Genomic DNA, 17,387 nt, shown 5'->3' on the forward strand with positions numbered 1-17,387 from the left:
CTATTAAAACGCTGTCGCAGGATTTCTAGCGTTTCTCCTTCGTGTGTTTCCTTGGTGCGTCTGAGGCCCCGCCTCGGCAGCCCACCTTTTATCTGGACTAGCAGGGTTGTTGATGTCCATCAGGGTAGGGGGGCCAGGCAATCCTTCCCCCATCACCCATCTCACATTGCCCTGAGATTTTGCACGTAGGCCAATTCCTTATCCCACAAAGGTGTCTCCCAAGACAATGGCTATGTCCGAGGCTTTTGTCTTGTTGAGCGGCCAATCCACATTCCAGACCATAAGGCTCTCGCTCTCTGGCGATTCTCCCAAAGGAGGGGGCTGAGGTCATAACAATATAAAGTGGAAAAGGGTGGCTAAAGTGAATGTAGGTCCCTTGGAAGATGAGAAGGGGAATTGATATTGGGTAATGAAGAAATGGCAGAGGCTTTGAATGACTATTTTATGTCGGTTGTCATGGTAAAGGACATGTCTAACATGCCAAAGAGAAATGGTATAGATGTGATGGGAGGTGAGAACCTCGATACAATAGCTATCACTAAAGAGGTAGTGTTGATCAAACTTGTGGGCCTGAAGATAGATAAGTCCCATGTTCCTGATGGAATGTCTCTCAGGATACTGAAAGAAATGGCAGAAGTTATAGTAGAGGCTTTGGTGATGATTTACCAAAATTCTCTGGACTTTGGGCAGGTCCCGGCGAATTTAAAATGGTGAATGTCACGCCATTGTTCAAAAAAGGATGTAGACAAAAGACAGACATCTATAGGCCAGTTAGTTTAACATCTGCAGTTGGGAAAATGCTTGAAGCTATCATTAAAGAAGAAATAGCGAGGCATCTGGAAAGAAATGGATCCATCAGGCAGCTGTAGCATGGATTCAGCAAAGGCAGGTTCTGTTTGACAACCTTACTGGAGTTCTTTGAGGACATAACAAGCACAGTTGATAGAGGGGAACAGATGGACGTTATTTACTTGGATTTCCAGAAGGCGAGAGATGGGTTTAGGACATAAAAAGCAGAGTTTCATCACGTGGTTCAGAAAAATAGCAGTAAATGCGGGGTCAAAGGTGCTTGACATATTTTATGATAGAATTGCAAGTAAACTGAGTGAGAGTATCAAGTAATTCTTAAAAGGTTTTTTTAACAACTCAGTGAAAGTTACCCCGCAGTCTTGTTATGTAAACAGAAAGCACAAATTCTGCATTAATTGCACAATTGGTTTTCTTACACAAAATAATTCAAATAATATCAGTCTTCATATCCAGTTTACTATTACTTTTAATGTGTAATTTTATTGAAATGTTAAAGTAATAGATAGCAATGTTTATGCATTTCTTTTCCACAGCTATGCAATGCCCACCAAATCCACTGAGATCTCACTGTTACAGGAACAAGGCACTAAGATGAATGTTGAAGCTGTTATTCTCACTCATGAGAGAATTGTACAGGTGTGTATGTTATAACTAAAAATATCATGAACATTTTATTTAAAAATTACCTGTGCAAGCCATCTTTTTTGGCAAATAAGACCTCTACTGTCCAGTACACTGCTTCGGACATCAATGAAAGTCGTCTATCTCTGGTGATGTTCAGGGCTTCCTTCATTGTGTCAGTAGCTCAGCTTTCACTACTGTCAGTCATTCAAGTCCCGTAGGAGACTCGAATGCCGTCACACTCCGATGTAGTTGTTTCCATAACAGTTTTGTTTTACCAGGCAGGGTTGTTAGCCCTGCGCTGAACCCTTGAACCTGGAGGACTGGTGGACCACTCTTAGTTTTGTCTCTGCCCTTTGACTTGTTTGACATGGATGACCCAACCAAGGGCTAAAGAATAAAGCCCTGACTCCAGCCAACATAGATCTTGGGATCATTGAGGCACACAAGCCTCCAAACAAGGCTGTGGCCCTCTCCCAAGCTATGTTATTGATACTTCCAAGCACTCTGTCTGTGGGTTCAGCAGAATATCATGAACTTTTTATTAATCTCTTATGAGGAAATAGCTGGCGTTGCAGATATGGAGTGTACTCCTTTGGAAAACTGCAGATAGGGATTTGTCTAACAACTGGGCAACACAGTAATGTAACGGTTAGTGTAATGCTTTACAGCGCCAGCTGTAAGATTGGGATTCAATTCCCAATGCTGTATGTAAAAAAATTTTTTTTATGTTCTTCTTGACCACATGAGTTTCCTGCTGGTGCTCCAGATTCTTCCAACATTCCAAAGATGTACAAGTTAGTAAGTTGTGGGCATGCCGAGTTGGCAAGTCAGAAGCATGACGACACTCGTGGGCTGCCCCTAACACATTTCAGACCATGTTGGATGTTGACACGAAACAGTGCTTTTCACTATATGATCTGTGACAAATAAAGCTAACCTTTCAACTCATTGTCACATTGACAAATAGAAAAACTTTCTCTTTCTTTAATTTTCATAGTCTCCTAGAAATATTTGAAGTATTCAGTTTTATTACATGGTAACACATTCATTTCAAATTAGTTCCAAATGCAAATTTTATCATTCTTAAAGCAATGGCTACAGATTGTAGAGACAATATGTGTGTACTTTAAAGATGAAACTACAAAATCTGACTTTATTTCCAACTTCTAAAAAAGAGTATTTATTTATTGTGATATAATATATTGAATATATTCAGTTCGGATTACTACAGGGAACAGGGAAAGAGATTGCTGAAAGGTGATTATCCCTGGTCACAGGAATAGTGCCAGAGGATTAGAGTGTGGCAACAAATGTCATTTCTTTGTTCAAGAGTGGTAATAGAGATAATCCTGAGAATTATAGACCAGTGAGTCTTACACCACTGGTGGGCAAACCAATGGAAGGGATTCTTAGTGAAAGGACTTAAAAGCTTTTATAGGAACGTAGTCTGATTGGGGATAGTTGGCATGACTCTCTGAGGGTCAGGTTATGCCTCATAAGTCTGATTGAATTCTTTGAAGAAGTGACAAAACAAATTGTATTAGTGTGTGGCACCCACAGAAGCAGAAGATGGTAGTAGAGTGAGTGTATTCTGCCTGCAGGTTGGTGACCAGTTGTGTTCTCCAGGGATCTGTTCTGGGACCCTGCTCTTTGTGATTTTTATAAATGACTTGGATGAGGAGGTGGAAGTGCAAATTTCACAAAGGTTGTTGGTGTTTTGGATAATGTAGAAGGTTGTCATAGGTTACAACAGGATATTTATAAGATGCAGAGCTGGGCCGAGAAGTGGCAGATGGAGTTCAGCTTGGAAAAGTATGCCGTGATACACTTGGAAAGCTGAACTTGAAGGCAGAGTACAAGGTTAATGGCAGATTCTTAGCTTTGTAGAGGAACAGTGGGATCTTGGGGTTCATGGCCATAGTCTTTAAAGTTGCCACGGAAGTTGATAGAGTGGTTCAGAAGACATATGGTGTATTAGTCTTCGTTACTTGGGAAATTGAGTTCAAGAGCCGCAAGGTAACATTGCAGCTCTATAAAACTCTGGTTAGACCACACTTGGAGTATTATGTTCAGTTCTGATCATTTCATTATAGGAAGGATGAGAAACTTTTTGAGAGACCACAGAGATTTACCAGGATGCAGCCTGGATTAGTGGGCTTGTTTTATGAGGGAAGTTTGAGCGAGCTAGGGCTTTTCTCTTTGGAGAGAAGGAGGGTGAGAGGTTGATTTGGTAGAGGTGTTCAAGATTCTAAGAGGCATCTTCTTCCCAGTGCAGCATTGGCTGATACCAAGGGTCTTGCATTTAGGGTGAATGAAGGAAATTTTAGCAGGATGTCGATGGGCACATGGATGATAGAAAAATAGTAGGATATGTTGGGAAGAAGCATTAAGTTGATCTTTGAGTATGTTAAAAGATCGACACAACATCATGGACCAGAGCGCCTTTACTGTGCTGATTAGAAAAATAATAAGAATAATCGAGTTTCTTGGCCACTTCCAATTGCTCCACCCACGTTGTCAGTAGTGCTTCATACTTCATTTCATCATCCCTTTTTAATATGAATTCCAGGATTTTTGCATCTTGCTCTATCCAGGACTATATTCAGTAGCCAGGATTTTGCTGTATAAACAGTGTGAAACTACCAGCGGTCATTTAGTTCAATATAAGTGGATTTTAACAGCTTTATAAGTCTTAATTACTACCAAACAATCCGTTTTTTTCCCCCAGAACTGGTGAGGCTTGTTCCTTCAGATTTTTAATACAATTCTTAACACACTAAGTACATTTTGTTTATTTTGCTTTTATGATATTGAACTGAATTAAGATACAGGCATTCCCCAGGTTACAAACGAGTTCCATTCCTGAGTCCGTCTTTAAGTCAGATTTGTACGTAAAGCAGAACAAGTACATCCGGTATTATTTAGTGTCAGTTAGTCAAACGTTTGTCTTAGTATATAGTATATATTTTACCTTTCTATGCATATAAAACACTTAAGAAACGTATTTATTCCGATAATTAAACCACTGCGTTGCTTAGTAATAATTGTAGCTTTCATCGGGGCAGGGCCTTTCACATGCTCCATTATTCTCACTTTATCCTTTTATCCTTTAAAATTGTTCCAATTGTTGACCGACTGTAGCCTAACACTTTTCCAATGACTGATGATGTTTTGCCTCTTTCCAATTGCTTTATTATTTCCACTTAATTTTCAATCGTGATCACTTCCCGTCAACAGAAACACTGCGGGCGGTGGGTCCCGAGCTCCACTGGGTCCTAAGGACCACCACACTGAATTCCCTGGATCCTAAAGTCCAGCGCACTGAGCCAGGACAAGTGGGGGCTGTGCTGGGTTTGGGTATTTGATCCTCCACGATATTCCGTGTGGGAATTTAAACTGAAGGTGTGGCAGTGTTTTTTTTATGAAGTCGAGTTGTGAGCTCGACATCAGCCAGGCACGGATGGAGAGCGCACTCAGGAGTGGTCTGTCACTGGATCGAACTCCGGAACCTCTGTACTCAAGTCCGGTGCTGATCTCACTGCGCCACCAGCCGACCGGAAAAGGCGGGGGGGGGGGGGGTGTTCAGGGTGAATCTTGCTAAGAAAAATTTAAGCCAAATACAAAGTTACACACTCAACACAGTGTCAACGGCAAGGACTTAAAATTGCAGATGGCGTCGCGATCCAACTTAAAATGGCGGACAGCGTTCTCCTTCCTCGGTTCGTAAGTGCAAGTTGTTCTAAATTCGGGGACTACCTGTATCCAAATGTAGTTTCCTGACTTCACTTCCACATGCCTGGGTGAAGGTTTTTCAGTTTGCATGATTAAAAGGGGCATATTGTTGCTTGACCCTTTTGTACAGGTCTGACCCCGATAAAGGAGATAGACTACAGCTTATTGTAGGTTGCCACGAAAAACCTTATGGATACAAGTGTAATAATCAATGTGTACCATTTGATCACTGTTATAATCAATCCCATGTGCCTATAATTCATTCCTATTTTTCAGTTGTTTTTGTAATCTGCTTAGCCTGTGCTCACAGTTTAATAAATGTATAAATGAGTAGAACTCTCCAAATTCCATATCTCTGACACTAAAAATGAATTTAATGTACTTAGTTGAATATTCTGTACCACTTAGATGACACTGTGACTGAAACACGAAACAATGCAAAAAATGAAGAAAGTGCAATATATGCCTCAGCATGACTTCCTTCGGTGTGTCCTTTATTTGTAAACAGTGTTTGCTTTGTGGACTGCTGTGCCTGGATGTGGGATGGCTTTTGACATCCAGTTCCCATTTATCTCGTATCCAGGTTACCTGCTTCACTGACACATATTTTCCCATGAAAATACAAGCTGCGAATCTTTGAACCTTAGCACTACTTTCCAACAGGATAGTTTATTTGGTAGCCAGTAGTCTATGTGAGTTTATTTTATATGTGCACTTAGTGATTAAACCAAGCCTAGAACGTTCTTTATGTTTCAAAGGACCTTGCAGTGTGCCATGGTTATTTTAATATTGTACAAAGTAAATGCGAACAGTGTTTATTGTGCTTTATGTTTTTAGGTTAGTGGTTTGAGCTCAATTCTCGTCCCGATTGTTGTGGAAGTCCTCCAAACTAATCAGCCAGAAGGTGTGCGTCTGTGCATCAAGGAAGTAAGTGTCAAAGCTGATCATGTTGAACATTTTCACAGCGTAGTCCAATTAACCTCCAAGCACATATGTTGTTTCCTTTTGTGTTGTATCTCTACTTTAAGGAAGAAAGCAAAACAACCAGGAGTCAAAGATGTGTATAGAACTGATCAACATATTTTCTGCACAAATAGCACAGAGTTTGGCTGATTTAGCCTAATGTAGCATAATTCCAGTGCAAACACAGACCGTCAAACCCCCGCCAGCTTGAATTATATTTTGACACATTGTTCCCACATTCCCCTATTTATTAATTCCCTAGGTTGGGTAAGCTATTTTTGAGCTCTTGACTGGGTGAAACAAGATCGTAAATAAAATAAAACAGAAGAATGCCTAGGTGCTAATAATTGTACAGGCATGTGTAATTCTTCATTTAATTTTGTAATTCAAGTTATAAGCAATATTTTTTCTTCCTCTGTGTTTATAATCTAACACAGTCATCTTTGTTGCTCTTTTATTTTGTTTGCTTTCCATGCTGATATTCCCAGAAGGTGTTTATTCCTAGTTTCCATGCTACTGAGAAAAACAATCAAATCTTGACTACTGGAGCTTTAAACCAGCCATTCAGAACCAGCAGATGTGTGAAGCAGAATATTATTTCTCCTGGCTGAGCCGAAGTATATAATTTCAAGTTGACCTTCTTTCTTGCCGTCCTGCTGTAGTATTTTGACTTTGGCATTAAGTACAATCAGTCATCCTATTTGTTTTTGCTCTAGTGCGGGGGACCATAAATCTGTTAATTTCACCAGATTATTCATTTAATAACATCAAGGCCCATCACCCTCTCTACCTCCAATATATAAGACCAAAACTATCATCTTTGGTTTCAACTTCAACTCTGTAAATACCTGATGATTTCATGTCTCACCCAGTACTACTTAACATGTAACCAGAATAGAGTAATCTTGATATTATATTTGACCCAAAGATAAGCATATGACTCATCATTTATACTCCCTGTTTCCATTTTCACCTTGTCGAACATTGGTTTCTTATCTCTAGGCCATTCCAAGTCAAGTCAAGTCACTTTTATTGTCATTTCGACCATAACTGCTGGTACAGTACATAGTAAAAATGAGACGACGTTTTTCAGGACCATGGTGTTACATGACACAGTACAAAAACTAGACAGCTACGTAAAAAAAAAAGAGAAAGTTACACTCGACTACAGACCTACACAGAACTACATAAAGTGCACAAAAACAGTGCAGGCATTACAATAAATAATAAATAGGACAATAGGGCAAGGTGTCAGTCCAGGCTCTGGGTATTGAGGAGTCCGATAGCTTGGGGGAAGAAACTGTTACATAGTCTGGTCGTGAGAGCCGGAATGCTTCAGAGCCTTTTCCCAAACGGCAGGAGGGAGAAGAAATTGTATGAGGGGTGCATGGGGTCCTTCATAATGCTGTTTCCTTTGCGGATGCAGCATGTAGTGTAAATGTCCGAATGTCCGTGATGGCGGGAAGAGAGACCCCGATGATCTTCTCAGCTGACCTCACTATCCGCTGTAGAGTCTTGCGATCCAAGATGGTGCAATTTCCGAACCAGACAGTGATGCAGCTGCTCAGGATGCTCTCAATACAACCCCTGTAGAATGTGATGAGGATGGGGGGTGAGAGATGGACTTTCCTCAGCCTTCGCAGAAAGTAGAGACGCTGCTAGGCTTTCTTTGCTATGGAGCTGGTGTTGAGGGACCAGGTGAGATGCTCCGCCAGGTGAACACCAAGAAATTTGGTGCTCTTAACAAGGAGGAGCCGTCGATGTTCAGCGGAGAGTGATCACTCCATGCCCTCCTGAAGTCAACAGCCATCTCTTTTGTTTTGTTCACATTAAGAGACAGGTTGTTGGCTCTGCACCAGTCTGTTAGCCGCTGCACCTCCTCTCTGTAAGCTGACTCGTCGTTCTTGCTGATGAGACCCACCACGGTCGTGTCATCTGCGAACTTGATGATGTGGTTCGAGCTGTGTGTTGCAGCACAGTTGTGGGTCAGCAGAGTGAACATCAGTGGACTGAGCAATAAGCCCTGGGGAGCCCCCGTGCTCAGTGTGATGGTGTTGGAGATGCTGCTCCTGATCCGGACTGACTGAGATCTCCCAGTCAGGAAGTCTAGGATCCAGTTGCAGAGGGAGGTGTTCAGGCCCAGTAGGCTCAGCTTTCCAGTCAGTTTCTGAGGGATGATTGTATTGAATGCTGAACTGAAGTCTATGAACAGCATCGGAACGTATGTGTCTTTTTTTGTCCAGGTGTGTTAGGGCCAGGTGGAGGGTGGTGGCAATGGCGTCATCTGTTGAGCGGTTGGGACGGTACGCAAACTGCAGGGGGTCCAGTGAGAGGGGCAGCAGGGTCTTGATATGCCTCATGACAAGCCTCTCTAAACACTTCATGATGATGGATGTAAGTGCAACGGGATGGTAGTCATTTAGGCAGGACACTGAAGACTTCTTTGGCATGGGGATGATGGTGGCGTCCTTGAAGCACGTTGGATCGGTGGCGCTGCTCGGGGAGGTGTTGAAGATGTCAGTGAGAACATCTGCTAGTTGGTCTGCACATCCTCTGAGCACTCTACCAGGGATGTTGTCTGGTCCAGCAGCCTTCCGTGGTTTCCCAGTCCATTCCACTTGAATATAACATCTTTCATTCTATCCCCAAAACAGGATCTGCTGCCTTTAACTTACATCATCCCATTCCTCTTGATGCTTCTGTCCTTTTCTCACTTTGTTATCTCTTATCCTTATCTTCAAATCCCTTCAGGGTCTTGGTATTAATTATGTATCCTCTTCTGGATTTAGAACCCCTTAAAAATATGTTTCTGTATTTGTGGTATCTTGAATGTCTCAAAATCTGATTATTTTACTACTAAATACTGGTGTTTTTATTTGTAAAAATGGTATGCAACAGAATTCTCTCCCTAAACCTATATCTTTTTCTTCATTTGGCCAACTTCATCAACATCTCATTATATGGCTCATTATCACTTGGTGATAAAGCTGCTGTGAAGTGCTTTGACACAATTTGTTACAATATAGTTGTCATGGAGGTGTATTTTTTACAAGACCCCGGATTTGATTGTATTTGGCTTCTTCATTCTCTTTGTGATCATCGTTTGATTCATCTGTTGCATATACATTAATTTAAAAATTGCAGATAAAGGGAACAATATCCAAGGGTGAATTTTGAAAAATGAATCCTGCAATAATAATAAGAATGGGGAATAAAAAAGTTAAGTTAAACCCAACAAAAATGAAGTGGTGAGATTTAAAAGTGTGAAGACACAAAGATAAAATCTAATTAATTACCTGGAATTAAGAACTATGATCATAAATTCTATCAGAATGAAATTCTCAACATTTGTATTAGTAATAATTTGGAAAATGTGTAGCTTGGATGGTTGATTGTTGGGTTGAATTGTTCTCTGATCTTGACAACTCATTTGCAAACTTTTAATCACCATATGAGAATAGAATACAGACATGTGAATTTATAAGTCTAATGGCTTGTAGAAAGAAGCTGTCCCGTGGCCTGCTGGTCCTGGCTTTAATGCTGCGGTACCATTTGCCAGACAGAAGCCGCTGAAACAGTTTATGGTTGGGGTGACTGGTGCCCCTGATGATCTTCCAGGCCTTCTTTATGCACCTGCTGCTGTAAATATCCTCATTGGAAGGAAATTCACATCCACAGATGCGCTGGGCTCTCTGCAGTTCCCAGCGATCAAGGTTGGTGCCGTTTCCATAGCAGGCGGTGATATAGCCAGTCAGTATACAGTTGGCCCTCCTTATCTGCGGGGGATTGCTTCCGGGACCCCCCGCGGATACCAAAAATCGCGGATGCTCAAGTTCCTTATTTAACCTGTCTCAGTGTGGTGGTCTTTAGGGCCCGGCACAGCTCTGAATCTGCAATGCTTCTGTCCATGAAAATAATCACAATCATGATTGAAAATAAGGTGGAAGTAATAAAGCGATCAGAAAGAGGTGAAACGCCATCGGTCATTGGAAAAGTGTTAGGCTACAGTCGGTCAACGATCGGAACAATTTTAATGGAGCATGTGAAAAGCCCTGCCCCAATGAAAGCTACAATTATTACTAAGCAACGCAGTGGTTTAATTATTGAAATATGTATGCTTCTTAAGCTTTATATGCAGAGAAAAATAAAATATATACTATATACTAAGAAAAATGTTTGACTAACTGACACTAAATAATACCGGATGTACCTGTTCTGACTTCAAATCTGACTTAAAGACTCCTTCATAACCCAGGGACTGCCTGTACTTTTAAATCATCTCTAGATTATTTATAGTACCTAATACAATGTAAATAGTTGTTATACTGTATTGTTTAGGAAATAATGACAAGAAAAAATAGTCTGTACATGCTCAAACAACGAGTGCATTGGAGAGAGAACTTCCGGGTTTTCCTGATCCGTGGTTGGTTCAATCCACGCGTGCGGAATCTGCGGATAAGGAGGGCCGACTGTACTCTCAATGGTGCCCTTGTAGAAGGTCTTGAGGATTTGGGGGCTCATGCTGAACTTATTCAGTTGTCTAAGGTGGAGCAGACGCTGTTGTGCTTTTTTTTTGCCACAAAGCCAGTGTGCACAGTCCAGGTGAGATGTTCAGTGATCTGTATAATAAGGAACTTGAAACTACTCACCTTCTCAACTACAGACCTATTGATTTTGATTGGAGCGAGCCTGTCTCCATCCCTCCTGTATTCCACAATCAGCTCTTTTGATTTATGGACATTTAGAAAGAGGTTGTTATCTTGGCACCATTCTGGCAGGGTGTCAGCCTCTCTTTTGTAGGCTGTCTCATCACCGCTAGAAATAAGGCTGATCAAAGTCGTGTCATCTGTGAATTTGATCAGCAGATTGGAGCTGTGTGTGGCAGCACAGTCATGGGTGTAAAGGGAGTAGAGGAATGGACTCAGGACACAACCCTGGGGGGCACCTGTATTGAGGGGCAGAGGTGAGGGAGCCCATCCTTACCACCTGTCGACGATCCAATAGGAAATTTAGGATCCAGCTGCACACGGTGGGGTGCAGGCTGAGGTCTCTGAACATCCAGGGAATTATTGTGCTGAATGCTGAACTGTAGTTCAGAAACAGCATTCTATCGTATACATCCATGTTCATTTGTGGTGTGTCCTCCGAATGCTTGGCCTTTATATACTTATCAATCAGCTGATTGGTTATCATTACGAAAACTCACTTGTGAGGTCGGGAGAAGATTATGTCGTTGATTGATTGCATGGCCTTTAACTGATGCTTTGTGGTGGTATATTTTCCCTTAAGCATACGTGGAGGCAGAAGAGTTGCTCCCATGTGAAGGCTTGCCTGCAGGCAAGATCTCTTGACGGCTAGCACATCTGAGCATTTGATGTCCAAGGTTGTTGGAAAAAATTTGGAAAATGTGAAGCATCAGTTACAGGTCACCAATCAACCATCCAATGGCATGGTCTGTCACCAGGCAGAACGGGAAACATATGGTCCAGATCCAAAACACGGGGAGTTTGCCATGTACCCAATCAGCGATGAGATCAGTATTTCAGTATTGCATTCGTTGCATTTCTCATCATTGTCATCTTAATTCCCAATTGGGCATCATTATAAAACTTTGATATCACGCATTCAATTACTGAGTCAAAAATCATTACTGCGTGAGCTTCAGTTCAGCTCTCAGCAGAGCTTTTCTGTTTAATCCACCACTTGGTCCCTGACTTACCTGCCCTAACCTTTTTCATAAATATTTAATATTACACCTTATTGAAGATCCTTTGAAATGTTATGCATACTACGTTGACTGCTTTCTGCTTGTCACCTCAGAGTAATCATTTGCTCTATGGATCTGTTAACTTATGGGGGAAAATATATGATTAATCCTTAACTTACATAATAGTTTTACCATTGGAAAAGACTCCTTCATTCTGTGTTTGATCAAATGCCAATCTAGTGGAAAAGTCCTAAGTGTAATTAAATTTCTGTGCACAATATGCAAGGAATAAATGATGTAAAAGTGACACTACAGTAATACTGAAGAAATTAAAATTCATCTGCTATTTGTATATATATATGGTGCCTATAATATAGTAAACTGTCGCAGTTTGCATTCCAGGAACATTATATGAAATAATTTGACAGCAAATCACAATAATTATGTACAGAACATCAGAAGTCTTGTTAAAGAGAGAGGTTTTGTGGAAAAAAACTGAAGTAGGGAGGTTTGGAGAGGGAATTCCAGATCTATAGGTTAGATTAATTGCCACTGTGAGGCAATTAATATTAGATGTTTGAGGCCAGACCCAGAGAAGCAGTGAAAACTGGAAAAGACAAGAGAGTGCGAAGAGTTTGAAAGCAAGGATGGGAAGTTCTGAATTTGGGTGTTGCTGTGAAATACAGGTCCCAGGTTGTTAATGGTGTGCCTCAGCTTTATACCTGCTGGAGAGAGGTAAAGGATAAGGAACGTAGTGTGGGGCTTGTCTTGCTGGCTCATGACGACTGTCTGCCATTAGCCATTTAAAGGCAGTAATTGCAGGACTATGCACTTACATTATTGGTCAGAAATTCCAAATTTATTGACAGATTCAGAACCTTAAATAGAGCTCATAGCACCCCAGGAACTAATTCTGGAGCAACACATAACTTGCTGAAGGATTCAGTGGGTTGAGCAGCATTGGTGGGAGGAAAGAACTCCTCTACGACTGTGAGACCAAACACAGATTAAGGAACCATTTTGCAAAACACCTATGCTCAGTCTGCGGTGGTCGTCCTGAGCACTCAGTTGCAGACCATTTCAACTCCCCATTCACACACTGACCTGGTCATTATTCACCTTCTCCTCTGAAGGAAAAAACCCAAAACAAACTAGAGGAGCAACATCTGAACTTCTGCCTGAGTAGTCTATTGCTCAAAGGCATGAATATTGAATTTTCCACTTTTGTGTATCAAACCCTAGTTTCCTTGGGCTGCGTACATCTAGGGAACACACTCTGGTCCCGCCAAATCCGTGAGATTGGGACGGCTCCCCCACCCTAAACCTTGGTTTGTGTGAATGCTGTGTAATTTGCTACCCTGTTACAACTCGGTGCCAAGAAATAAATAGCACACTGCATATGATTAAAGGAATCATATTTATGAATGTTAACTGAAGAGTTAGTAAGGAAAAGAAAGCAAAAAAACAAAAAGGGTCCATTATAGTTAAACAGTCAAATGTGCACAAGTTGAAGCTCAACTTTTGCAAAAGTCGTATTCACCGATTCTCAGTTGACCTCCGCTTGTTCCATTGAATCACAGTCCGCCATCGGGTCGAATCCTACAACCAGTTCTGTTCAGCATCATCTCTCTTCATCTCCTGCCAAACCAAGCCACCAGTTCATACCAGTGTCAGGTACTCAAAAAAAAACCTGCTCCCCTGACTGGATGGCTCACATTCCAAAGCACCCATTATCTCCAATCATAACCCGAACATTGCTTCTACAGAAAGAATATTACATTAGCAGTGAAACCTTTACCAGGGCAATACACGTAACCCTCCTCCCTCAGTCCTCCTCCTGACCCTCTGATTCTCCCATCTTTATCTACCCGAATCCAGCTCTGGTAGCAGTTTGTGTTCCTGCTTATCTCCCTCGAGCAGCTGTCTTCCATCTTCACACTCCCCTCCCCCCCCACCTTGCTCCATCTTTTTTTGTTTTCCTCTCCCTCTTTGCCTCAGCAGTCTTCCAGCTCCCCTGCCTGGCACCACCTGCCTGTCACCTTACACCCCTCCTTAGTCCACCAGTCTCCTGGGAATCCTTTCTTACACCCCTCCTTAGTCCACCAGTCTCCTGGGAATCCTTTCTTACACCCCTCCTTAGTCCACCAGTCTCCTGGGAATCTTTTCTTACACCCCTCCTTAGTCCACCAGTCTCCTGGGAATCTTTTCTTACACCCCTCCTTAGTCCACCAGTCTCCTGGGAATCCTTTCTTACACCCCTCCTTAGTCCACCAGTCTCCTGGGAATCTTTTCTTACACCCCTCCTTAGTCCACCAGTCTCCTGGGAATCTTTTCTTACACCCCTCCTTAGTCCACCAGTCTCCTGGGAATCCTTTCTTACACGCCTCCTTAGTCCACCAGTCTCCTGGGAATCTTTTCTTACACCCCTCCTTAGTCCACCAGTCTCCTGGGAATCCTTTCTTACACCCCTCCTTAGTCCACCAGTCTCCTGGGAATCCTTTCTTACACCCCTCCTTAGTCCACCAGTCTCCTGGGAATCTTTTCTTACACCCCTCCTTAGTCCACCAGTCTCCTGGGAATCTTTTCTTACACCCCTCCTTAGTCCACCAGTCTCCTGGGAATCCTTTCTTACACGCCTCCTTAGTCCACCAGTCTCCTGGGAATCTTTTCTTACACCCCTCCTTAGTCCACCAGTCTCCTGGGAATCCTTTCTTGCCTCAGCCTCTTCTCTCTACATTGGCCATCTCACCTCTCTGCTCTCAGTCCTGATGCAATGTTTCAACCTGAACTATTGATAGTTTATTTCTTCCTAATGATGTTGCTTGACCTGCTGAATTCCTCCAGAGGATTGTGTGATTCCAGCAACTGCACTCTCTTGTGTTTTCAGTGGCAAAATCTCAATATTTTTGAGTTCTCCAGTATTTTTGCTGAGGTATTGAGCTTGAATTTGAAGGGGACGATGAGTATTTTATGGTTTTAATTTAGTTTAATGTATTTGCTTTAGATTACCTTAATTTTTTAAAATATTTGCCAAGTTTTTAATAGTTTTAAGTTTCTCTGAATATCAGACACAGTTAAACTATTAAATTATACTGAGCTATAATAACTGCTGAAATTTTCAAGGGTTTTGCTAACAGTTGAAGCTTTTCTGTGCAGGGTTTCCTAAGTGGATCATCAAAGGTGCTTCCACCATTCAGACTACACTGATGGACAGTGGAATGCTTCAGCCAATCTGAATACCATTATAAATGTGGAAAGACAGCAGAGGGTTGAAAGAGCAGATCTGAGATGAAACGTGTTATTCACGTTTCCTCTCAAATCTACTTGCACAGATCGTAATTGTTTTCTGAGCAAATAGTAACTGCTCAGTAAAGATGAAATGAAACACTTAGTTTAAACAGTTAACTCATTCAGCACTCATTGTCCCCTTCTGAAATAATATTAGCTTTAAACATTTCTTTTAATATTTTATTGTTAAACAGTTTAGCATTTTTAAAAAAACTATCAAGTTTGTGATGCAAAATATGTGTTGTGACTTTGAATCAAGCTAATTTTATGTAGTGTTATCTTGGTATTAGAGGTACAGGGTATGTATTAAATCAGCACACTTTGCTTTCTTGCATTTTCAATTTTTATAGCAAAACTGCAGTCTAGTGCCACAGCAGGTAGATCTGTGCTTTGCTATTATAGGCGATGGTAAGCAAATTCATGCCAATGTCCTTGAGGTAATGGAATTTGATACTCCATGTACTCCAGATGATACATGATTCCAATCCTTCATTACGTCGTTGACTCCTAATTCCCACAGGTTGGGAAATTAATATAGCCCTACAGTATTGCCTATCTTTTAAGAAGGAATAATTAAAAATAAAACCCAGATAGTTCAATCCAGTGAACTTCATCTTCTCTCCCTTACACAATGGGATGAATGTTCTTGGCTACTTTTAATAAATACTTCCTCATGTTCAATTAGAAAGCGGGATATACAAAATTCTGGAAGGATTTATATTATATAATTTGAAGAACAATATCTAGGAAGTGGGTCTTTGAATGGGAGCATCAAGGTGAAAACATAAGTATGTGCACATGTAGACATACCCACCCTGAGGACAAAATCTTCTACAAGAGATTTCATAACATGGTTCTTTTAGCATCCATCTGCTGTTTATAGCATTGAGCTGGTCTATATTAGATCACGTGATTTTTTTTCATGGTTTATATGTCAGGACTTGGTCTCAGTTAACAATTCATTGCAGTGTGCAAGATCTGAGGCATTATCATGAAATATTAAACTGAGCTCCATCTCCTTTCTGCCGATGTCATTTTGCAGGCTGTTTTCCTTGCTCTTTAACAAACCTCTAAGTTTGCTAATCTGCATCTTGACATTCATGATGCTGAAGTCCAACCCAGTCTTCTTGTTTTATTCATTACCTACTAGTTAAACAAGGACATCTCCCCCTCCCCCCTCCCTCTCATCAAAACTTCCCTCCCCTTTTAGTAACAAACTTCATATGCAACTCCATAATCCATACTTTATAGTTTTATATCATGAAAGAAAACTACTTTAATACACTTTATGAATAAATAATATCCCCATTGCCATATTGGATTTAATATATTAGATCTATAAGCAATTTGAACATGGCTTAATGCATTCCGAGCTTAACAATAAAGATGCTTACCCAAATATTTCTTTCTCTTTTTGAAACAATTTTGTACTCTTGTGGCCACTTACCATTTTATTCTATGGACTTCAGTATTGCTAACAAGGCTGAAAGGGTGGCAGAAACATGGTGTTCAAAAGGGAATTACACTGGAATGAGACTGCAGAGAATCAGTTCTGACTCTTGGGGTCAAATAGGCTCGTCCTGCACTGCGACGATTCTTTTATTTGTGAATGTTTGTTTCCTTATAAAAATACTTATTTTAAGGTTTTTCAAAATATTATTTGATAAGGTGCTAATGTTCTAGATTTCCAAAATACAATGTTAAGTTTTGATGTTTTAAGACCATAAGACATGTTCCAGATAATACTTGGTTTTCATTGTTTCCACAGCACACTGAAGCTGATTTCCATGCCCGCTTCAAGGCTAGACCAGAACTAGAAGGACTGTTAGCACAGATGAATTGACTGTTTACCAGATTACTTTGAATTGTGGCATCTAGATCTGTGATTGTATTATATATTTAATAAAATAAATGTTAAATTTTTGTGATCTTGTGTGATTTCACTGTCTTGAAATTTGTTTCCTATAATTCACATGCAGCTATTTCTAAATATGAACCTGAAAGGTATGGGTGTCGTTAGTGAATGTAATGGCATGAGATTTCAGGCATTCCATTTGCAATAATAAACTTTTATCCAACCTGATTTTAAAAATCGTCTGCCAGAAGTGGACTCCTTGTTTCATTTAAGCTATTTACAAATCTATTTTGAAATAAAAATAGTATACAAAGTAGGATGGATAAATGTGTACTAAGTAGTCAGGGTTCAAGTGACATACCTTTTTTTTCATATGTGTCATTGTTATCTGAATGGCTAATTTAAACT

General features: G+C 40.9%; 2 protein-coding genes across 2 annotated transcripts in view; both read left to right on the plus strand.

Annotated features, from left to right (window-relative positions):
• mrpl48 (mitochondrial ribosomal protein L48) overlaps positions 1-17,057 on the plus strand; it is a 45,253-nt gene extending 28,196 nt beyond the window's left edge. The window contains exons 6-8 of the mRNA XM_073044017.1: positions 1,344-1,446; positions 6,004-6,093; positions 16,893-17,057. Of these exons, the coding sequence (XP_072900118.1) occupies positions 1,344-1,446; positions 6,004-6,093; positions 16,893-16,967 (268 nt within the window). The 3' untranslated portion in view covers positions 16,968-17,057. The remainder of the gene's footprint in view (positions 1-1,343; positions 1,447-6,003; positions 6,094-16,892) is intronic.
• LOC140726964 (proteasomal ATPase-associated factor 1-like) overlaps positions 1-17,387 on the plus strand; it is a 474,892-nt gene that overhangs the window by 408,574 nt on the left and 48,931 nt on the right. The window lies entirely within an intron of this gene.

Source organism: Hemitrygon akajei, chromosome 4 (assembly GCF_048418815.1).
Source record: "Hemitrygon akajei chromosome 4, sHemAka1.3, whole genome shotgun sequence".
Taxonomy (NCBI): domain Eukaryota; kingdom Metazoa; phylum Chordata; class Chondrichthyes; order Myliobatiformes; family Dasyatidae; genus Hemitrygon; species Hemitrygon akajei.